General features: G+C 43.5%; 1 protein-coding gene across 2 annotated transcripts in view; it reads left to right on the forward strand.

The window, feature by feature from the left end:
- pappa2 (pappalysin 2) overlaps nt 1-24307 on the forward strand; it is a 312855-nt gene that overhangs the window by 196066 nt on the left and 92482 nt on the right. For both annotated transcript variants that reach the window (XM_060931153.1, XM_060931162.1), the window contains exon 16: nt 2427-2604. In XM_060931153.1, coding sequence (XP_060787136.1) covers nt 2427-2604 — 178 coding nt within the window. The remainder of the gene's footprint in view (nt 1-2426; nt 2605-24307) is intronic.

Below are 24307 nucleotides of genomic sequence, written 5' to 3' on the forward strand. Positions count from 1 at the left end.
TGTTGGAAGCAGGAAACATGGGCAGTCTCAAAGATCTGAGTAACTTTGACAAAAGCCAAATTTTGATGGCTAGGCAACTGGATCAGAGCATCTCTAAAACAGCAGGTCTTGTGGGGTGTTCCTGGTTTGTAGTGGTTAGTACAGTGCCTTGAAAAAGTATTCATACCCCTTGAACTTTTTTTCACATTTTTCCACCTTACAACCACGAACTTAAAAGTTTTTTATTTAGATTGTATGTGATAGACCAACACAGAGTAGCACATACTGTAATTGTGAAGTGAAATGAAAATGATAAATGGTCTTCAAAATTTTAAACAAATAAAAATCTGAAAAATGTGGTGTGCATTAGTATTCAGCCCCCTGTACTCTGATACCTCTAAATACAATCCAATGCAATCAATTGCCTTCAGAAGTCATCTAATTAGTTAATAGAGTCCTACTGTGTGTAATTTACTCTCAGCATAAATACACTTGTTCTGTGAAGGCCTCAGTAGTTTGTTAGAGAACACTGAAGAACAAACAGCATCATGAAGACCAAAGAACTCACCAGATAGGTCATGGATAAAGTTCTGGAGAAGTTTAAAGCAGGGTTAGGTTATAAAAAAATATCCCAAGCTCTAAACATCTCAAGAAGCACTGTTCAATCCATCATTCAAAAATGGAAAAAGTATGGCACAACTGCAGACCTACCAAGACATGGCCATCCACCTAAACTGACAGAGCAAGCAAGGAGAGCACTGGTCAGAGAAGCAGCCAAGAGGCCCATGATCACTCTGGAGGAGCTGCAGAAATCCACAGCTCAGGTGGGAGAATCTGTGCACAGGACAACTATAAGTCGTACACTCCATAAATCTGGCCTTTTTGGAAGAGTGGCAAGAAGAAAGCCATTGTTGAAAGACAGGCATAAGATGTCCTGTTTGCAGTTTGCCAGAAGCCATGTAGGGGACACAGCAAACATGTGGAAGAAGGTGCTTTAGTCAGATGAGACCAAAGTTGAACTTTTTGGCCTAAATGCAAAGCTCTATGTGTGGCGGAAAACTAACACTGCTCATCACCCTGCACACACCATCCCCACTGTGAAACATGGTGGTGGCAGCATCATGCTATGGGGATGCTTTTCTTCAGCAGGGACAGGGAAGCTGGTCAGAGTTGATGGGAAGAGGGATGGAGCTAAATACAGGGCAATCCTGGAAGAAAACCTGTTGGAGGCTGCAAAAGACTTGAGACTGGGAAGGAGATTTACCATCCAGCAAGACAATGACCCTAAACATACAGCCAGAGCTACAATGGAATGGTTTAGATTAAAGAATATTCATGTGTTAGAATGGCCCAGTCAAAGTCCAGACCTAAATCCCATTGAGCATCTGTGGCAAGACTTGAAAATTGCTGTTCACAGACACTCTCCATCCAATCTGGCTGAGCTTGAGCTATTTTGCAAAGAAGAATGGGCAAAAATTTCAGTGTCTAGATGTGCAAAGCTGGTAGAGACATACTACAAAAGACTTGCAGCTGTAATTGCAGCAAAAGGTGGCTCTACAAAGTATTGACGCAGGGGGGCTGAATACTAATGCACATCAAATTTTTCAGATTTTTATTTGTTTAAAAATTTGAAGACCATTTATCATTTTCGTTTCACTTCACAATTATGTGCTACTCTGTGTTAGTCTATCACATAAAATCTCAATAACAAACTTTTAAGTTCATGGTTGTAAGGTGGAAAAATGTGACAAAGTTCAAGGGGTATGAATACTTTTTCAAGGCACTGTACTTACCCAAAGAGGTCCAAGTCAGGACAACTGGTGAACTGGCAACAGGGTCATGGGCACCCAAGTCTCCATCCCCAGGTCTCAATCCAGTTGAGCATCTGTGGGATTTGTGGGGTATCTGAGGGTACTGGACAAACAAGTCCTATCCATGGAGGCCTTGCAACTTACAGGACTAAAAGTATCTGCTGCTAACATCTTGGTGCCAGACACAACAGCACACCTTCAGAGGTTTTGTGGAGTCTATGTCTTGAACTGTCAGAGCTGTTTGGTGGCCCAAGGGGGGCCTTAACAATATTTAGTGGGTGGCTTTAATGTTATGGTTGACCAGTGTATGTGTAAGACAAAGAAAAATAAGTATATCTACATGGTATATTTACCAGATGGTGTGTCTACATACTTCATTGATAATGATCTACCATACTATTACTTTATTATTACTTAGTGAGTAATTTGCCAGTGTTTGTTAATAGTTAATAATAGTGTCATATATATATTAATATAGTAACTATGAAGATAAATAGTGCTATAATTACACAGGATGACAAGGCAAAATTTGTGTAAATAGGTGTAAATTGGGTCAAGGGATTGGGTTGCATGATAAACTTAACGTAGTCATCAGTTAAATGATCCTCTATCTCTGTGTCTTCATTTGGTTCTCAGAGAGTTGTAGAGCTAAGATGTGTCAATGGTGCTTGGGACCATGTGGTGAGCTGTGAGCCAGTGGACTGTGGTCTGCCTGATAACTCTCATGTCTATTTTGCATCCTTCACCTGCCCCTGGGGTACTACATTTGGCAAGCAGTGCACCTTCTCCTGCAACTCACCCTCCACATTGCAAGGTAATGCTCTCAATATGTTGATGTTTTTGCTGTGTTTGGTAATATTTATACAGTACCAGTCAAAAGTTTGGACATGCCATCTGACTCAATGTTTTTTTCTTTATTTGTATTAATTAAAAAATACTTAATGTCTTAAAGTAACAATGGACTTTTGTTTATCTTGACTTAGTTGAGCGTTCTTCACATAATACAGATTACTACAATGGTCAAGTAGGTCTATTTACTGTATTTTTATTATTTACTATTTACTGTTTGATCTCAAACACATTAAGAAGGCAAAAAATTCCACTAATTAATTTTTGACAAGGAACACCTGTTAATTGAAAAGCATTCCAGCTGACTTTTTTCCCCTTCTTTCCATTTTATATTGTGTAGTATTTATCTGTTTTTTTTCTGTTTAATTCTTGTAAAGTGTCCGAGAGTGTCATGAAAGGCACTTATAAATAAAATGTATTATTATTATTACTACCTCATGAAGCTGATTAAAATAATGCCAAAAGTGTGCAAAACTCTCCTCAAGGTAAATGGTGGCTACTTTGAAGAATCTGAAATATGAAACATATTTTAAACCTTTTTTTTTTGTTTACCACACAATTCCATATATGTTCAATGTTATTTAAGACTTTTGATGTGTTCAATATGGTTCTACAATGTAGAAAATAGTAAAAAAAAACAGAAAAATCTATGAATGAGTAGGTGTGTCCAAACTTTTGACTGGTCCTCAACAATTTTTTTTTTTAATGAAACCACAAATTATTTTTATGTATCCTTGAAGTCTGCTTTCATTCAGCTAGGGACTTAGGGGTATGTATGCTTGCCAGCCACCTCTGGTCCTCTTCAGGAGGCTCCATGGCTCTCTGCTGTGTAAACAGAAAAGCAGGGCAGCACTTATGGAGCAAGGAAACAACTCAAGAACAAGAGCATGTTTTAAGTTCACTAGAAAATCCCATGGAAATTAGTCATATCCACCCTTACTCTTCGGTGCACAGTGACATAAGCATTAAATGAACTTCCTCTGTGCTTCCCAAATACCCTTCTTATGGATTGGCATGGTTTCCTCTATTTGTGAGATTGCAATTTATGGTAACTGGGTTCATTGAAAGCTTTGCATCACTGAATAACTAGGCTCATTGATTTTTGAGCATTTAAGCCCAATATTTGTTTAAATATTTCAGTATGCATTTAATTTTACAGAGCGTGTACTCATTTTATTATAAAATACTGAGTAACCAACATCAGGCGTATTTGTTTAATTCTATCACTGCATTTTAGGACTATTGAAAGGATACCTCGTCTCGTCTCGTCTTCTTCCGCTTTATCCGGGACCGGGTCGCGGAGGCAGCAGTCTAAGCAGGGAAGCCCAAATTTCCCTTTCCCCAGACACCTCGGCCAGCTCCTCGGGAAGAACACCGAGGCGTTCCCAGGCCAGCCGAGAGACATAGTCCCTCCAGCGTGTCCTGGGTCTTCCCCGGGGCCTCCTCCCGGGGGGACATGCCTGGAACACCTCCCCAGGGAGGCGTCCAGGAGGCATCTGAAAAAGATGCCCGAGCCACCTCAGCTGATTCCTCTCGATGTGGAGCAGCAGCGGCTCTACTCCGAGCTCCTCCCGAGTGACTGTGCTTCTCACCCTATCTCTAAGGGAGCGCCCAGCCACCCTGCGAAGGAAACTCATTTCGGCCGCTTGTATCCGCGATCTTGTCCTTTCGGTCATTACCCAAAGCTCATGACCATAGGTGAGAGTCGGAACGTAGATCGACCGGTAAATTGAGAGCTTCGCCTTTTGGCTCAGCTCCTTCTTCACCACAACGGACCGGTAAAGCGACCGCATCACTGCGGAGGCTGCACCGATCCGTCTGTCGATCTCACGCTCCATCCTTCCCTCACTCGTGAACAAGATCCCGAGATACTTAAACTCCTCCACTTGAGGCAGAACTTCTCCACCAACCTGGAGAGGGCAAGCCACCCTTTTCCGGTCGAGAACCATGGCCTCGGACTTGGAGGTGCTGATTCTCATCCCAGCCGCTTCACACTCGACTGCAAACCGCCCCAGTGCATGCTGAAGGTCCTGGTTTGAAGAAGCCAACAGGACAACATCATCCGCAAAAAGCAGAGATGAAATCCTGTGGTTCCCAAACAGGATTCCTTCTGGCCCCTGGCTGCGCCTAGAAATTCTGTCCATAAAAATTATGAACAGAACCAGTGACAAAGGGCAGCCCTGCCGGAGTCCAACATGCACTGGGAACAGGTCTGACTTACTGCCGGCAATGCGAACCAGACTCCTGCTCCGTTCGTACAGGGACCGGACAGCCCTTAGCAAAGAGCCCCGAACCCCATACTCCCGAAGCACCCCCCACAGAATACTATGGGGGACACGGTCGAATGCCTTCTCCAGATCCACAAAGCACATGTGGACTGGTTGGGCAAACTCCCATGAACCCTCGAGCACCCTATGAAGGGTATAGAGCTGGTCCAGTGTTCCGCGACCAGGACGAAAACTGCATTGTTCCTCCTGGATCCGAGGTTCGACTATTGGTCGAATTCTCCTCTCCAGTACCCTGGAGTAAACCTTCCCTGGGAGGCTGAGAAGTGTGATTCCCCTATAATTGGGGCACCCTCTCCGGTCCCCTTTCTTAAAAAGAGGGACCACCACCCCAGTCTGCCACTCCAGAGGCACTGTCCCTGACTGCCACGCGATGTTGCAGAGGCGTGTCAACCAAGACAGCCCCACAACATCCAGAGACTTGAGATACTCAGGGCGGATCTCATCCACCCCCAGTGCCTTGCCACCGAGGAGCTTGCAAACCACCTCAGTGACTTCGGCTTGGGTAATGGACGAGTCCACCTCTGAGTCATCAGCCTCAGTCTCCTCAGTGGAAGACATGACGGTGGGATTGAGGAGATCCTCAAAGTATTCCTTCCACCGCCCGACAATGTCCCCAGTCGAGGTCAACAGCTCCCCACCCGCACTGTAAACAGTGTTGGCAGAGTACTGCTTCCCCCTCCTGAGGTGCCGGACGGTTTGCCAGAATTTCTTCGAGGCCAACCGATAGTCCTTCTCCATGGCCTCCCCGAACTCCTCCCAGTTCCGAGTTTTTGCCTCCGCAACTGCCCGAGCTGCAGCACGCCTGGCCTGCCGATACCCGTCAGCTGCCTCGGGAGTCCTGGAGGTTAACATGGCCCGATAGGACTCCTTCTTCAGCTTGACGGCATCCCTTACTTCTGGTGTCCACCACCGGGTTCGGGGATTGCCGCCACGACAGGCACCGGAGACCTTGCGGCCACAGCTCCGAACAGCTGCATCCACAATGGAGGTAGAGAACATGGTCCACTCAGACTCAATGTCCCTCGCCTCCCTCGGAAGCTGGGAAAAGCTCTCCCGGAGGTGGGAGTTAAAGACCTCCCCGACAGAGTGCTCGGCCAGACGTTCCCAGCAGACCCTCACCATACGTTTGGGCCTGCCAGGTCTGTCCAGCTTCCTCCTCCACCAGCGGATCCAACTCACCACCAGGTGGTGATCAGTTGACAGCTCAGCCCCTCTCTTCACCCGAGTGTCCAAGACATAGGGCCGGAGATCAGATGAAACGACTACAAAATCTATCATTGACCTCCGACCTAAGGTGTCCTGGTGCCACGTGCACTTATGGACACCCCTATGCTCTAACATGGTGTTCGTTATGGACAAACTGTGACTAGCACAGAAGTCCAATAACAAAACACCACTCGGGTTCAGATCGGGGAGGCCGTTCCTCCCAACCACGCCCCTCCAGGTGTCACTGTCATCTCCCACGTGAGCATTGAAGTCCCCCAGTAACACAATGGAGTCCCCAGTCTGAGCACTCCTCAGTACCTCTCCCAGGGACTCCAAGAAGGCCGGATACTCTATACTGCTATTTGGGCCATAGGCACAAACAACAGCAAGAGCCCTCTCCCCAATCCGAAGGCACAGCGAGGCGACCCTCTCGTTCACTGGGGTAAACTCCAACACATGGCGGCTGAGCTGGGGAGCTATAAGCAAGCCCACACCAGCCCGCCGCCGCTCACCACGGGCGACTCCAGAGAAGTGGAGAGTCCAGCCCCTCTCGAGGAGCTGGGTTCCAGAGCCCAAGCTGTGCGTGGAGGTGAGCCCGACTATCTCTAGCCGGTACCTCTCAACCTCCCGCACAAGCTCAGGCTCTTTCCCCCCCAGCGAAGTGACATTCCATGTCCCAACATCCAGCCGCTGTGTCCGGGGATCAGGTCGTCGAGGCCCCTGCCTTCGACTGCCACCCAATCCACACTGCACCAGTCCCCTACTGCTACCTCTGTGGGTGGTGAACCCACAGGAGGTCGGGCCCACGTCACCTCTTCGGGCTGAGCCCGGCCGGGCCCCATGGGCAAAGGCCCGGCCACCAAGCGCTCGCATACGAGCCCCAACCCCGGGCCTGGCTCCAGGGTGGGGCCCCGGCTGCGTCATCCCGGGCGACGTCACGGTCCTCGGATTTTTCTCCATAGGGGTTTTGGTGAACTGCTCTTAGTCTGGCCTGTCACCTAGGACCTGTCTGCCTTGGGAAACCCTGACAGGGGCATAATGCCCCTGACAACATAGCTCCTAGGATCATTCAAGCACACAAACCCCTCCACCACAATAAGGTGGCAGTTCAAGGAGGGGTGAAAGGATACCTTTTAAGAATATTTTGAATACAGTTTGCTGAATATTGACATTTACTGTGGGAGTAAACATAATAATAAATACAACCCCAAATCAGAAAAAGTTAGGACGGTAAGGAAAATGCAAATAAAAAAGAAAGCAGTGATTTCTAAATTTACTTTGACTTGTATTTCATTGTAGGCAGTTTGTCTTCTTTAGTGTTCTGCCTGATGGCAGGTCCAGCTCTGACATCCAGCAGAGCTTTCAGGGAAAATTACAGTAGTGGTTTCCCGTTACCTTCTGCTGGATTATTATAGAGGTTTTCTCATCTCAAACATTCACACACACACCTATGGACAATTTAGAGTAGCCAGTTAACCTAACTGCATGTCTTTGGAGGGTGAGGGAAACCAGAGCACCTGGAGGAAACCCACACAGACACAGGAAGAACATGCAGACTCCACACAGAAAGGCCCCTCATCAGCTACTGGGCTCAAACCCAGAACCTTCTTGCTGTGAGGTGACAGTGCTAACTTTTTAATACTAGTGCATCTCAAAAAAATTGAATATTATGAAAAAGTAAATTTTTTCATAATTTTATTCAAAAAGGTCAACTTCCATATATTCTATTTTCATTACATGGAAAGTGAAATATTTCAAGCCTTTGTTGTTTGAATTTTGATTATTATGGCTTATAGCTCATTAATCCAGCCACTGGGGGTGCATAAGTGTACTCTTGGTTCTGGTGCCAAGTCCAGATAAATTGGAGAGGGTTGCGTCAGGAAGGGCATCCAGTGTAAAACTGTGCCAAATCTAACATGTGGATTGAAAAGAATACCATACCAGATCTGTCAGGGCCCAGGTTAACAACGGCCGCCTCTGGTACTGTTGGTCAACAGGGTGCCAGTGGAAAGTATGCTACTGTTGTGCCAAAACAGACAAGGAAAAAGAGAGGGGGGAGGCGTGTTAGGAGAGAGCATGAAAGATGGAAGGGAAGGAGCTTAGAATTGAGGGTAGGAATACTGAATGTGGGAACAGTGACTGGCAGAGCGAGAGAGTTAGCAGGTATGATGGAAAGAAGGAAGTTGGACATTTTGTGTGTGCAGGAGACGAGGTGGAAAGGAAGCCAGGACAAGAGCATTGGAGGTGGATGCAAGTTGTTTTATTATAGAGTTGATGGGAAGAGAAATGGTGTTGGTATTGTTTTGAGGGGAGAGTTGGTCAACAGTGTGATTGATGTGAAGAGGGTGTCAGATAGAGTGATAGGCATGAAGTTGGAGATTCAAGGAGTGGTAATCAATGTTGTGTGTGCATATGTCCCACAGGTTGTATGTGAGAATGAAGAGAAAGAGTCTTTCTGGGAAAAGATGGATGAAGTGGTAGAAAGTATACCGAGGGAGGAGCACGTGCTGATAGGAGCAGATTTCAATGGACATGTTGGTGAGGGAAACAGAGGATATTAGGACATGATGGGCAGATACAGTGTAAGAGAGAGAAATGTGGAAGGGCAAATGGTGGTTGATTTTTCAAAGAGGATGAATTTGGCAATAGTCAGTACATACTTTGAGAAGAAAGAGCAGCACAGGGTGACATTTAAGAGTGGAGGAAGATCTACACAGGTGGACTACATACTCTGCAGAAGGGGTAACCTGAAGGAGATTGGAGACTGTAAAGTGATGGCAGGGGAGAGTGTAGCTAGACAACATCGAGTGGTTGTGTGCAGGATGAGCTTGAAAGTGAAAAAGAGGAAGCATGAAAAAGTGGATCCAAAGATTAAGTGGTGGAAACTAAAAGAAGTTGAACATCAGAAGGAGTTTAGGGAATAAATGAAATGAGCATTGAGTGGTAATGGAAGTCTGCCAGAAGATTGGGATACTACTGCTATACTAGTAAGAGAGGCAACAAGGAAGGTGCTACGGTGGTCATTGGGAAGGAGGAAGGAAGACAAGGAGACATGGTGGTGGAACAAAGAAGTGCAGGAAATTATAAAAGAGAAGAGGCTAGCAAAGAAGAATTGGGACGATCAGAGAGATGAGGAAAGCAGGCAGTAATACAGAGAGACAAGACAGAAGGCAAAAAGAGCAGTAGCGAAGGTGAAAGCAGATGCATACCAGGAGTTGTACGAAAGACTGGAGACTAAAGAAGGAGAGAATTAAGACCTGTACACTAGACTAGCTAGGCAGAGGAACAGGAAAGCAAGGGATGTACAGCAGGTAAGAGTGGTGAAAGATATAAATGGAAATGTGCTGACAAGCAAAGAGAGTGCATTAAGAAGGTGGAAAGAGTACTTTGAGGATTTATTAAATGAAGAGAATCCAAGAGAGAAAAGGTCAGATTCGTTGGAGACAGCAAATCAGGAAGTAGAGTTGGTTAGTAAGGATGAGGTGAGGGCAGCCATGAAAAGAATAAAGACTAGGAAAGCAGTCAGACCAGATGGTATCCCGATTGAGGCTTGGAGATGTTTGGGTGAGACGGCTGTGGAGTTCCTAACGAGATTGCTTAATAAGATCCTAGAGAATGAGAAAATGCCAAATGAATGGAGAAAGAGGGTGCTAGTCCCAATATACAAGAATAAGGGAGATGTACAGAGCTGCAGTAATTACAGAGGGATAAAATTGATGAGCCACACCATGAAGTTATAGGAAAGGGTATTGGAGGCGAGATTGAGAAGAGAGGTAGCAATCTGTGAACAGCAGTACGGGTTTATGCCAAGGAAGAGTACATCGGATGCAATTTTTGCTTTAAGAATGTTAATGGAGAAGTACAGGGAAGGCCAGAGAAAGCTACATTGTGTGTTTGTAGACCTGGAGAAGGCATATGATAGAGTGCCAAGAGATGAGTGATGGTATTGTATGAGAAAGTGTGGAGTGAATGAGAAGTATGTTAGAGTGGTGCAAGACATGTATGAGAACAGTGAAACAGCAGTGAGGTGTGCAGTTGGAACGACTGAATGGTTCAAGGTGAAGGTGGGACTTCATCAAGGATCTGCTTTGAGTCCTTTCTTCTTTGCCATAGGAATGGATAGCTTGATGGACGAAGTGAGGCAAGAGCCACCATGGAACATGATGTTTGCCGATGATATTGTGATATGTGGTGAAAGTAGAAAGGAGGTTGAGTTGGGTTTGGAGAGATGGAGGTATGCATTGGAATGAAGAAGAATGAAGGTGAGCAGTAGCAAAATAGAATACAACCCCGATTCCAAAAAAGTTGGGACAAAGTACAAATTGTAAATAAAAACGGAATGCAATAATTTACAAATCTCAAAAACTGATATTGTATTCACAATAGAACATAGACAACATATCAAATGTCAAAAGTGAGACATTTTGAAATTTCATGCCAAATATTGGCTCATTTGAAATTTCATGACAGCAACATCTCAAAAAAGTTGGGACAGGGGCAATAAGAGGCTGGAAAAGTTAAAGGTACAAAAAAGGAACAGCTGGAGGACCAAATTGCAACTCATTAGGTCAATTGGCAATAGGTCATTAACATGACTGGATATAAAAAGAGCATCTTGGAGTGGCAGCAGCTCTCAGAAGTAAAGATGGGAAGAGGATCACCAATCCCCCTAATTCTGCGCCAACAAATAGTGGAGCAATATCAGAAAGGAGTTCGACCGTGTAAAATTGCAAAGAGTTTGAACATATCATCATCTACAGTGCATAATATCATAAAAAAATTCAGAGAATCTGGAAGAATCTCTGTGTGTAAGGGTCAAGGCTGGAAAACCATACTGGGTGCCCGTGATCTTCGGGCCCTTAGACGGCACTGCATCACATACAGGCATGCTTCTGTATTGGAAATCACAAAATGGGCTCAGGAATATTTCCAGAGAACATTATCTGTGAACACAATTCACCGTGCCATCCGCTATTGCCAGCTAAAACTCTATAGTTCAAAGAAGAAGCCGTATCTAAACATGATCCAGAAGCGCAGACGTCTTCTCTGGGCCAAGGCTCATTTAAAATGGACTGTGGCAAAGTGGAAAACTGTTCTGTGGTCAGACAAATCAAAATTTGAAGTTCTTTATGGAAATCAGGGACGCCGTGTCATTCGGACTAAAGAGGAGAAGGACGACCCAAGTTGTTATCAGCGCTCAGTTCAGAAGCCTGCATCTCTGATGGCATGGGGTTGCATTAGTGCATGTGGCATGGGCAGCTTACACATCTGGAAAGACACCATCAATGCTGAAAGGTATATCCAGGTTCTAGAGCAACATATGCTCCCATCCAGACGACGTCTCTTTCAGGGAAGACCTTGCATTTTCCAACACAACAATGCCAAGCCACATACTGCATCAATTACAGCATCATGGCTGCGTAGAAGAAGGGTCCGGGTACTGAACTGGCCAGCCTGCAGTCCAGATCTTTCACCCATAGAAAACATTTGGCGCATCATAAACCGGAAGATACAACAAAAAAGACCTAAGACAGTTGAGCAACTAGAATCCTACATTAGACAGGAATGGGTTAACATTCCTATCCCTAAACTTGAGCAACTTGTCTCCTCAGTCCCCAGACGTTTACAGACTGCTGTAAAGAGAAAAGGGGATGTCTCACAGTGGTAAACATGGTCTTGTCCCAACTTTTTTGAGATGTGTTGTTGTCATGAAATTTAAATCACCTAATTTTTCTCTTTAAATGATACATTTTCTCAGTTTAAACATTTGATATGTCATCTATGTTCTATTCTGAATAAAATATGGAATTTTGAAACTTCCACATCATTGCATTCCGTTTTTATTTACAATTTGTACTTTGTCCCAACTTTTTTGGAATCGGGGTTGTACATGTGCATCAATGAGAATAGGGATGAGAGTGTATAGTGAAGATGCAAGGAGTAGACGTAAAGAAAGTTGGTGAATTCAAGTACCTGGGGTCAACTGTGCAGGAAAATGGGGGCTGCGATAGTGAGGTGAGAAAGAGAGTGCAGGCAGGGTGGAGCAGTTGGAGAAGGATTTCGGGAGTCATTTGTGATAGGAAAATCCCAGCAAGCGTGAAAGGTAAGATGTATAAGACAGTAGTGAGACCAGCTATGATGTATGGATTGGAGACAGTAGCCTTAATGAAGAGACAGGAGGCAAAGTTGGAGGTAGCAGAGTTGAGGATGTTAAGGTTTGCGATGGGAATGACAAGGTTGGACAGGATAAGGAACGAGCACATCAGAGGAACAGCACATGTGGAGAGCTTGTGAATTAAGCTAAGAGAGATGAGACTGAGATGGTATGGGCACATCCTGAGAAGAGATGCAGAGCATGTTGGAAGGAGAATGTTGAGGATGGAGCTCCCAGGCACATGAAAACGAGGAAGGCCAAAGAGGAGATACAGTACATGGATGTGGTGTGAGAAGACATGAAAGTGGCAGGTGTAGTAGAGAAGGATGCAGAAGACAGGGAGCAATGGAGACAAAAGATCCGCTGTGGCAACCCCTTATTGGGAGCAGTCAAAAGAAGAAGAAGAAGAAGAAGATGGCTTACAACTCATGAAAATCAGAAATCCAGTATCTCAGAATATTACAGTATTTCCTAAGATCAATCAAAAAAGGATTTACAATACAGAAATGTCCAACTTCTGAAAAGTATGTTCATTTATATACTCAGTACTCGGTTGGGGCTGCTTTACCACAGATTACTGCATTAATGCAGCGTGGCATGGAGGCAATCAGTCTGTAGCACTGCTGAGGTGTTATGGAAGCCCAGGTTTCTTTAATAGTGGCCTTCAGCTCATCTGTGTTTTTGGGTCAGGTGTTTCTCATCTTCCTCTTGACAATACCCCATAGATCCTTTATGGGGTTCAGGTCAGACAAGTTGGCTGGCCAATCAAGCACAGTAATATGGTCAGCAAACCATTTGGTAGTAGTTCAGCCAGGACCACTTTAGTCAAAAACTTTATTTACATTTGCAATATTTGCAACAAGTTGTATTTGGCGGGTGGCTCTCTTCTGGGATCTCCCTGCCCTTCCACATGCATATGTGGAAAGCCTTGGGGCAGGGAGAGCACACCTCCCTGCCCTAACATGTGCCTACATGGAAAGGCTAAAGCAAGGAGCACAGCAGCAAAAAACTCCAAAACCACCACACCAGGCAGACCTTCCTGGCCTTCCATGTGCTTTCATAGAAGAGCCAGCAGGAGGAGCTAGCTGAACTATTAAGTAGGAAGCAAGTTCAACCAAGATGGAATATGTTAAGGCAATTTGAAGCTTCATGGATTGTTAGTTGGGGTAACATAGCTAGGAAGCTGATACAGAGAGCCTGAGCAGCTATGCAATAACATTTATTGTTTAATCTAGCACAGTTTGAATGAACCGGGACAGGTCAGGTTGGATGGCGCTGCCTCCAGGCATAGTTGGCAAAATTTCTGAAATTCAAAGTGGGACAAAGAATCAGCCATTTGTTGTCCAAGCCTGGAATATAGCCTGCTCAAACAATGAAATTACCCAACACAGAGGACCATATGAGGCACATCACAAATCTGTTCATAAATGGAACTGAAGAGCACCCTTGTTAATTACATTTACAGGTGCCTCATTGTCACAAAAACAGGATTTGCTTTCTTGACCAGTGTTTACCCCACAGAAGATGAGCTACACAACTGGGTAGGTTTCCATTACAGCAGTGGAAGAAGTGTTAGCTGGCAAGGATAACAGTTCTTTTGGCCATGCATCAGCAAACTGCTGATAATAGACCCCCACCACCACCACCACCAATGGAAGCGGCTGCATTTGTGGACAACTTAATTGCTAATGGAGATTCCGGGTTTCATTATTGAAGAATGAGATGCCATTCCATTTATCCAACAGAAGAAGACCAGAACCAGAGTTCAGATCTGCAGCTTGTATCCAAGTTCACCCTATCATGGAGTTCTCTACAGATTGAGAGGTCGAGAAGCCTGGATATAAAGGAACATCCCTGAGGATTAACACACATTGCATAATCAAAATGCTCAACCACAGAAACAATTCCCTTTTTGAAATTGCTATTGCCTCCTGCACTCCTCATGACCTCTCTGATGCAATTTGATTTTTTCTGAGAGGCAGTGAAGCTTGCATCAGATTGCTAGCTAAGGTGATGCCTAGAAATTCTATAGTCTGGAGAGGGCCTGATATTTTCTCTTCAGATAGAGGAATACCCAATTTTGTAAATGTATGTTTGAGCACTGAGATACATCGGTCTGCCTTTGAATTGGGTAGTCCACTAGAAAAAGTCTTCTAAGAGGTGAAGCACGAAAAGCAGTTTACAGTTGTTAAAGAGGGTCCAGCAAAGAGCCTCTGACGAGGTGACAAATATTTTTTGCCAGCTGCCACAACCGAAGGTGAGCCTGATTGAGAAATACATCATATCTCTCCATTTAGCCAAATAAATTCCAATGTGGAGTGTGTAAAGGTATGACTTGAATGAGAATATTGATGTTTTGAGCTTCATCATAAGGAGGAACAGATAAATCAGTTATTTGGCGGGGTTTTTTTCTCTTCTCCTCCTCTCTGTCTCTCCCCAAAATATTATGGGGTGCTATACCTATAGGGTTAATGCGAGTCGTCAGATCGAGTAGTTGGGTGGTGACATCATTGTTCTTTGACACAGAAACTGGCCTCGCAGCAAAGCTGGAAGCATGGAAAGATGCAAGTTCAAGTCAACTTTATTGTCAATAATGCCATATGTGCAGGACATACAGAGAATTGAAATTGCATTTCCCTCTTATCCGTGGTGCAAACAGTAATAAACATCTCATCTCATCTCATTATCTCTAGCCGCTTTATCCTGTTCTACAGGGTCGCAGGCAAGCTGGAGCCTATCCCAGCTGACTACGGGCGAAAGGCGGGGTACACCCTGGACAAGTTGCCAGGTCATCACAGGGCTGACACATAGACACAGACAACCATTCACACTCACACCTACGGTCAATTTAGAGTCACCAGTTAACCTAACCTGCATGTCTTTGGACTGTGGGGGAAACCGGAACACCCGGAGGAAACCCACGCGGACACGGGGAGAACATGCAAACTCCACACAGAAAGGCCCTCGCCGGCCACAGGGCTCGAACCCGGACCTTCTTGCTGTGAGGCACCAGCGCTAACCACTACACCACCGTGCCGCCCAAGTAATAAACATGAAATATAAAATATAGGGACAAGATATAAACTTTAAAGAAAAGGGGGGGGTATATTTACAACCCCGATTCCAAAAAAGTTGGGAAAAAGTACAAATTGTAAATAAAAACAGAATGCAATAATTTACAAATCTCAAAAAAAAATGATATTGTATTCACAATAGAATATAGACAACATATCAAATGTCGAAAGTGAGACATTTTGAAATTTCATGCCAAATATTGGCTCATTTGAAATTTCATGACAGCAACACATCTCAAAAAAGTTGGGACAGGGGCAGTAAGAGGCTGGAAAAGTTAAAGGTACAAAAAAGGAGCAGCTGGAGGACCAAATTGCAACTCATTAGGTCAGTTAGCAATAGGTCATTAACATGACTGGGTATAAAAAGAGCATCTTGGAGTGGCAGCGGCTCTCAAAAGTAAAGATGGGAAGAGGATCACCAATCCCCCTAATTCTGTGCCGACAAATAGTGGAGCAATATCAGAAAGGAGTTCGACCGTGTAAAATTGCAAAGAGTTTGAACATATCATGAGCTACAGTGCATAATATCATCAAAAGATTCAGAGAATCTGGAAGAATCTCTGTGTGTAAGGGTCAAGGCCAGAAAACCATACTAGGTGCCCGTGATCTTCGGGTCCTTAGACGGCACTGCATCACATACAGGCATGCTTCTGTATTGGAAATCACAAAATGGGCTCAGGAATATTTCCAGAGAACATTATCTGTGAACACAATTCACCGTGCCATCCGCCGTTGCCAGCTAAATCTCAATAGTTCAAAGAAGAGCCGTATCTAAACATGATCTAGAAGCGCAGACGTCTTCTCTGGGCCAAGGCTCATTTAAAATGGACTGTGGCAAAGTGGAAAACTGTTCTGTGGTCAAACGAATAAAAAATTGAGGTTCTTTATGGAAATCAGGGACGCCGTGTCATTCGGACTAAAGAGGAGAAGGACGACCCAAGTTGTTATCAGCGCTCAGTTCAGAAGCCTGCATCTCTGATGGTATGGGGTTGCATTAGTGCGTGTGGCATGGGCAGCTTACACATCTGGAAAGACACCATCAATGCTGAAAGGTATATTCAGGTTCTAGAGCAACACATGCTCCCATCCAGATGACGTCTCTTTCAGGGAAGACCTTGCGTTTTCCAACATGACAATGCCAAGCCACATACTGCATCAATTACAGCATCATGGCTGCGTAGAACAAGGGTCCGGGTACTGAACTGGCCAGCCTGCAGTCCAGATCTTTCACCCATAGAAAACATTTGGTGCATCATAAAACGGAAGATATGACAAAAAAGACCTAAGACAGTTGAGCAACTAGAATCCTACATTAGACAAGAATGGGTTAACATTCCTATCCCTAAACTTGAGCAACTTGTCTCCTCAGTCCCCAGACATTTACAGATTTTTGTAAAGAGAAAAGGGGATGTCTCACAGTGGTAAATATGGCCTTGTCCCAACTTTTTTGAGATGTGTTGTCATGAAATTTAAAATCATCTAATTTTTCTCTTTAAATGATACATTTTCTCAGTTTAAACATTTGATATGTCATCTGTGTTCTATTCTGAATAAAATATGGAATTTTGAAACTTCCACATCATTGCATTCTGTTTTTATTTACAATTTGTACGTTGTCCCAACTTTTTTGGAATCGGGGTTGTACATACACAAGCTAAAGCTATCTAAGAAAAGACAGTGGCAATCCAGAAAGTATAAATATGGCAAATGTGGCAGTGTGAACAGAATTAACGGTATAAATTTAAATGTGACGAATGACAATAGAAACAGAATGAACAGTGTAAACGGGAACAGCAGTCTGACAGTATAGTAGGGCAATATAGCATGATATAAACAGAATTATCAGTATAAATATAAATAAATAAATAAATAAATAAATAAATATGGCAGTATGAGCAGAATTTACAGTGCAAGTATAAATATCGCAGATATGACAGTATAAACAGTATAGCAGTGAAGTCTATCAAAGATAAAAGATGTATAAAGTGTAAACAGTGTTGTAAACAGTTTTTATATAGTGCAATTAACTTTAAAAAAAAGCCGTGTAGACAGTATTGTAAACAGTTTTTACATAGTGCAATTGAATTTCGTTACAGTTCGTTAAAGTGGCTGGTGACATTTGGTTTGTGTATTAAAGGAAGCGGGTACTGGCCTGAGAGGGAGTTCAGCATCCTGACGGCTTGGTGGATGAAGCTGTCTCTCAGTCTGCTGGTTCTCACCCAGAGGCTTCTCATTCTCCTCCCAGAAGGCAGGAGGCTGAAGAAGTGGTGGTTGGGATGGGTGGAGTTGCCCGCAATGCTGAGTGCTCTGCGGGCCAGGCGTGTGTTGTAAATATCCTGAAGGAAGGGTAGGGGGACACCGATGATCTTCTCAGCTGCTCTCACTATGCGCTGCAGGGTCTTCTGCCAGGATGCAGTACAGCCGCCATACCACACAGTGATGCAGCTGGTCAGGATGCTCTTGATGGTTCCACGGTAGAAGGTCTGCATGATGGGGACTGGTGCTCTAGCTCTTTTCAGTCTGCGGAGGAAGTAGAGGCGCTGCTGAGCTTTCCTGGCCAGCGATGCGGTGTTGCTGCTCCAGGAGAGATCCTCGGTGAGGTACACACCCAGGAACTTGGTGCAGCTCACTCTCTCCACAGCAGCACCATTGACGGTCAGTGGAGGATGCTGGGTGGAGGCTCTCTGGAAGTCGACAACCATCTCCTTCGTCTTCTCCACATTAAGAGAGAGATTGTTGTCTCTGCACCACACAGCCAGTTGGCTCACCTCGTAAATAAGGCACCCTATGAGAGATATGTCAATAGAATGCATAGAAGGTAATTAGTAGAGCTGACAGTTGATGTGAGCTGGCTTAAGGTCAGCTGCAGTCAGCTGATGTAGCTGGGATTGAGGGCTGAGCTTGAATTCGTGGCCTGCCAGAACTACACTGTGCTCAATTTTTGGCACTATGGGTAGGTCCTAAGTCCTGCTGGAAAAGGAAATTGCCATCTCCATAAAGCTTGTCAGTAGATGGAAGCATGAAATGCTCTAAAATCTTCTGGTAGATGGCTGTGTTGACTTTGGACTTGATAAAACATAGTGGACCAACACCAGCAGGTGACTTGGCACCCCAAATCATCACAGACTGTGGAAACTTCACATTGGACTTCAAACACATTGGAGTCTTTGCCTCTTCACTCTTCCTCCAGACTCTAGGACCTTGACTTCCAAACAAAATGCAAAATTTACTTTCATCTGAAAAGAGGACTTTGGACCACTGTGCAACAGTGCAGCTCTTTCTCTCCTTAGTCCAGGTAAGATGCTTTTGACATTCTCTCTGGTTCAGGAGTGGTTTGATATTAGGAATGTGACAGTTGTAGCCCCTTTCCTGAAGACATCTGTGTGTGGTGGTTCTTGATGCACTGACACAAGCCTCAGTCCATTCCTTGTGAAATTCTCCCAAGTTATTGAATCAAATTTTCTTGACAATCCTCTCAAGGTTGCGGTCATCCTTGCTGCTTGTGCACCTTTTCCAGCCAGCCTTTTTAGCAGTGGCCTTCTGTGGCTTACCCTCCTCATGGAGAGTGTTGATGATCGTCTTCTGGACAACTGTCAAGTCAGCAGTCTTCCTCATGATCGTGTTTCTGTGTACTGAACTGGACCGAGAGACACACGGTATTTAGACTGTTTTACTCAAACTCGAAATGAAATATTCTAACATTTTGAGATATGGTTTTTAATTTTTTTCCACTGTAGGCCATAATCATCAAAATTAAAATAGAAAAATGCTTGAAATATTTTAGTTTACTTGTAATGAGTCTAGATTATATACATTTTTCACTTTCATAAATAACTGATGGAAAATATTGAACTTTTTCATGATATTCTAATTTTTTTGAGATGCATGAGTATAGATTCATTCCTGCATTTCAGGTCTTCAACACTTTCCAAAAAAAGTAGAGACAAAAAAATCCCAGCTTCACCTATATATCTGGATCCTGGATCCACATAAATATCTGGATTTGCATCAAAATCTAATCGTTCCTTGACCCATGACCCACCTTTCCTCAAAATTTCATCAAAATCCTTTCACTACCTTTTGAGCTATGGTAGGAAAATTCAAACAAAACGAGGCAAAAACATAGCCTCCTCCAACAAAGTTGGTGGAAATAATAGGAGTTTCCTTAAAAAATAATAAAATTCATGATGTAAAACATCACATAGTGTGCTTTTGTATTGTTTTGAGTGCAGTGCAGGTCAAAGATTATTTACAAATCAAGTTTTCAGTTTTGATTTCAAATTCAACATACTGTCCCAACTTTTTCTGATTTGGGGTTATAATTTTTGCACAATCATTTGCTATAGAATTACTTTCTGCTGCTGAGGCTGGCCCCACATGGATGGCCTAAAATTTGTTGTGCGGTTGCTGTGGATGGTACCAAATGGATAAACTAAAGATGATTGTACATGTTCTTACTTGGACAACTTAAGGAATGAGCATACTTGATAAAGAAGTATGCTCAAGTCTCATTCCTTCCACAGTGAATAACTTCACCTGGCTATTGTACACTTAAAGCTAAAACCCTGATACTTATACTCAAGATCATTCAAGCACACTTGGCACTGCTTGACTCTGTAGTATACAGACGTAGAAGAGTAATGTTGTATAATCTCTTTTATAATCTGTCACCCAGATAAGGATGGGTTCCCTTTTGAGTCTGGTTCCTCTCCTTTCTTCATTTTGTCTTGTTTTTCCCCCCTTGTCACCATTGCTTCTTCTTTGCACAATAGGGATACACTTTTAAACTTTATCCAGATATTTGTAAAGCTGCTTTGTGAAATTGTCCACTGTTACATGTTTATATAAATAAAACTGAACTGAACTGAATTATAATACACACACCATCACCTCTATTAAGTGTTTAAATAAGGATGAATTAAGTGTTTTGTGTGTGTTGTCCAAAAGCTTTTGACAAAAGAATTCTGCAACACTTGTACAACACTTGTAAGAACTCTTTGTTAGAAGTTGTATTCTAAATGGCAAGTTGTCACAGAGTAAATAGAAAAGCAGTGAAAGGGAAGCTATGAGAAAAATTAATATTAAAAGCAATTCTTGCAAAAGAAGTTGCTCTTTGAGGTAGAACATGAAAGGTCTTTAATACCCCAATTTTCCTAATAATATTTCCAAATATTGTCCTAATGAAGAAGAAGAAGGAAAAGAAGAAGAAGAACTTTATTCATCACATGTACACTTGTGAAATTCCTCTCTGCATTTAACCCATCTGAAGCAGCAAACACACATGCACACACATGTGAGCAATGAGCACACACACATACCCAGAGCAATGGGCAGCCATGCTAACAGCACCCAGGTGAAAAACAAAAGAAACAAAGAGTATAAAACGTGTACACTAGTTTTATGATGGTGTTTATTGCAAAATTAATAAAAAACACCACAATGCAAGTACCAACTATTATATTAGAGCAGAAGTATGCAATCTTTTGCAAAGGGCTGCTGTGGGTGCAGCTTTTCGTTCCTATTAAGCAGGAGCTGATGTAAATGTTTTTATTTCTCAGGGCCTAAAGGACAATTGTGAGGTCCTTACCAACTTCAACAAACAAGTCAATACCCACATATAGCAACAAAAAACCCAACACATTTCATGTAGCCATTTTTTTTCTCCAAAAATGTAAACCAGCATTCAAAACAGGTGGGGAAAAAATAAAGATGCCCTGTTAATGCATGTAAAACCACCTTTAACAACAGTAATGCAAAGTAAATGTTTTCTGGAGGATTTTTAAACCGCTCTTCTTTAAAACTTTGCTGCAGTTCATTGATGTTTGAGGGTATTCATTTATGCACAACTCTCTTAAGATCCTACCACAGCATCTCAATGAAGTTGAGGTCTACAGTGGTGCTTGAAAGTTTGTGAACCCTTTAGAATTTTCTACATTTCTGCATAAATATGACCTAAAACATCATCAGATTTTCACACAAGTCTTAAAAGTAGATAAAGAGAACCAAGTTAAACAAATGAGACAAAAATATTATACTTGGTCATTTATTTATTGAGGAAAATAATCCAGTATTACATATCTGTGAGTGGCAAAAGTATGTGAATCTCTAGGATTAGCAATTAATTTGAAGGTGAAATTAGAGTCAGGTGTTTTCAATCAATGGGATGACAATCAGGTGTGAGTGGGCACCCTGTTTTATTTAAAGAACAGGGATCTATCAAAGTCTGATCTTCACAACACATGTTTGTGGAAGTGTATCATGGCACAAACAAAGGAGATTTCTGAGGACCTCAGAAAAAGCGCTGTTGATGCTCATCAGGCTGGAAAAGGTTACAAAACCATCTCTAAAGAGTTTGGACTCCACCAGTCCACAGTCAGACAGATTGTATACAAATGGAGGAAATTCAAGACCATTGTTACCCTCCCAAGGGGTGGTCGACCAACAAAGATCACTCCAAGAGCAAGGCGTGTAATAGTCAACAAGGTCACAAAGGACCCCAGGGTAACTTCTAAATACCTGACAGCCTCTGTCACTTTGGCTAATGTTCATGAGTCCAACATCAGGAGAACACTGAACAACAACAGTGTGCATGGCAGGTTTGCAAGGAGAAAGCCACTGCTCTCCAAAAAGAACTTCTCGTCTGCAGTTTGCTAAAGATCATGTGGACAAGCCAGAAGGCTATTGGAAAAATGTTTTGTGGACGGATGAGACCAAAATAGAACTTTTTAGTTTAAATGAGAAGCATTATGTTTGGAGAAAGGAAAACACTGCATTCCAACATAAGAACCTTATCCCATCTGTGAAACATGGTGGTGGTACGGTAGTATCATGGTATGGGCCTGTTTTGCTGCATCTGGGCCAGGACGGCTTGCCATCACTGATGGAACAATGAATTCTGAATTATTAAAGGAAAAAGTCAGGATATCTGTCCATGAACTGAATCTCAAGAGAAGGTGGGTCATGCAGCAAGACAACAACCCTAAGCACACAAGTCGTTCTACCAATGAATGGTTAAAGAAGAATAAAGTTAATGTTTTGGAATGGCCAAGCCAACGTCCTGACCTTAATCTAATCGAAATGTTGTGAAAGACCTGAAGCAAGCAGTTCATGTGAGGAAACCCACCAACATCCCAGAGTCGAAGCTGTTCTGTACGGAGGAACAGGCTAAAATTCTTCCAAGCCAGTGTGCAGGACTAATCAACAGTTACCGGAAACATTCAGTTGCAGTTATTGCTGCACAATGGGGTCACACCAGATACTGAAAGCAAAGGTTCACATACTTTTGCCACTCCCAGATATATAATATTGGATCATTTTCCTCAATAAATAAATGACCAAGTATAATTTTTGTCTCATTTGTTTAACTGGGTTCTCTTTATCTACTTTTAGGACTTATGTGAAAATCTAATGATGTTTTAGGTCATATTGATGCAGAAATATAGAAAATTCTAAAGGGTTCACAAACTTTCAAGCACCACTGTAGATGTTGATTTGGCCAGTCGAACACCTTGATTTTTTTTCTTCTTTAGCCACTCAAATGTTGATTTTCTGGTGCGACTGCCATCAGGATCCTGTTGCATGACCCAATTTTGGCTCAGCTTAAGCTGCTGTTCAGATGACCACACATTTATCTCAAGAATATTCTGGTATGAAATGGAGTTCAATGTTGCTTAACTGCAAGTTTCCCATGTCCTGTGGCTGCAAAACAAGCCCAAATCATCACCCCTCCAGTTGGAATGAGGTTTTTGTGATGATACACTGTGTTTAGTTTTTGCCAGACTGTGTAATCATGTGTAAATCATGTGTAAACACTTTGGTAATCATGCTGTGCATGATTAACAAACATATCCACCTTTGTCTCACCAGTGCAAAAGATATTGTTCCAGATTTTTTTTGTGGTTATTCAGATGTAATTTTGCAAACCTAAGTCCATCCATCCATCCATTATCTGTAGCTGCTTATCCTGTTCTACAGGGTTGCAGGCAAGCTGGAGCCTATCCCATCTATGGGCGAGAGGCAGGGTACACTCTGGACAAGTCGCCAGGTTATCAGAGGACTGACACAGAGACAAACAACCATTCACACTCCCATTCACACCTACGGTCAATTTAGAGCCACCAATTAACCATGTCTTTGGACTGTGGGGGAAACCAGAGCACCCAGAGGAAACCCATGCAGACACGGGGAGAACATGCAAACTCCACACAGAAAGGCCCTTGCCGGCCTCTGGGCTCAAACCCAGGACCTTCTTGCTGTGAGGCAACAGTGCTCACCACTACACCACCATGCTGCCGCAAACCTAAGTCATGCTTCCCATATTCTTTTGTGAGAGGCTTTTGCTAGCCACCCATACTTGTTCAGTCTTTTTCTGATTGTGCTGTCATGAACATAAATATTCATGTGCTTACAAAGGCCTGTAGCAAGGACGCGTTATCCTAATGGGCTAATGGGCTTCATGGGCAGCTGCCCAGGGCCTCAGCCACTAGGGGGCCTCGGAGGTAGCGAGATCGGAAAATCTCATCTCATCTCATTATGTCTAGCTGCTTTATCCTTCTACAGGGTCGCAGGCAAGCTGGAGCCTATCCCAGCTGACTACGGGCGACAGGCGGGGTACACCCTGGACAAGTCGCCAGGTCATCACAGGGCTGACACATAGACACAGACAACCATTCATACTCACATTCACACCTACGGTCAATTTAGAGTCACCAGTTAACCTAACCTGCATGTCTTTGGACTGTGGGGGAAACCGGAGCACCCGGAGGAAACCCATGTGGACACGGGGAGAACATGCAAACTCCACACAGAAAGGCCCTCGCCGGCCACGGGGATCGAACCTGGACCTTCTTGCTGTGAGGCGACAGCGCTAACCACTACACCACCGTGCCGCCCAGATCGGAAAATATGAAACAATATTTTCAGAAGTTTTGATCATATTGATAACAT

Source organism: Neoarius graeffei, chromosome 1 (assembly GCF_027579695.1).
Source record: "Neoarius graeffei isolate fNeoGra1 chromosome 1, fNeoGra1.pri, whole genome shotgun sequence".
In the NCBI taxonomy this organism is placed as follows: Eukaryota; Metazoa; Chordata; class Actinopteri; order Siluriformes; family Ariidae; genus Neoarius; species Neoarius graeffei.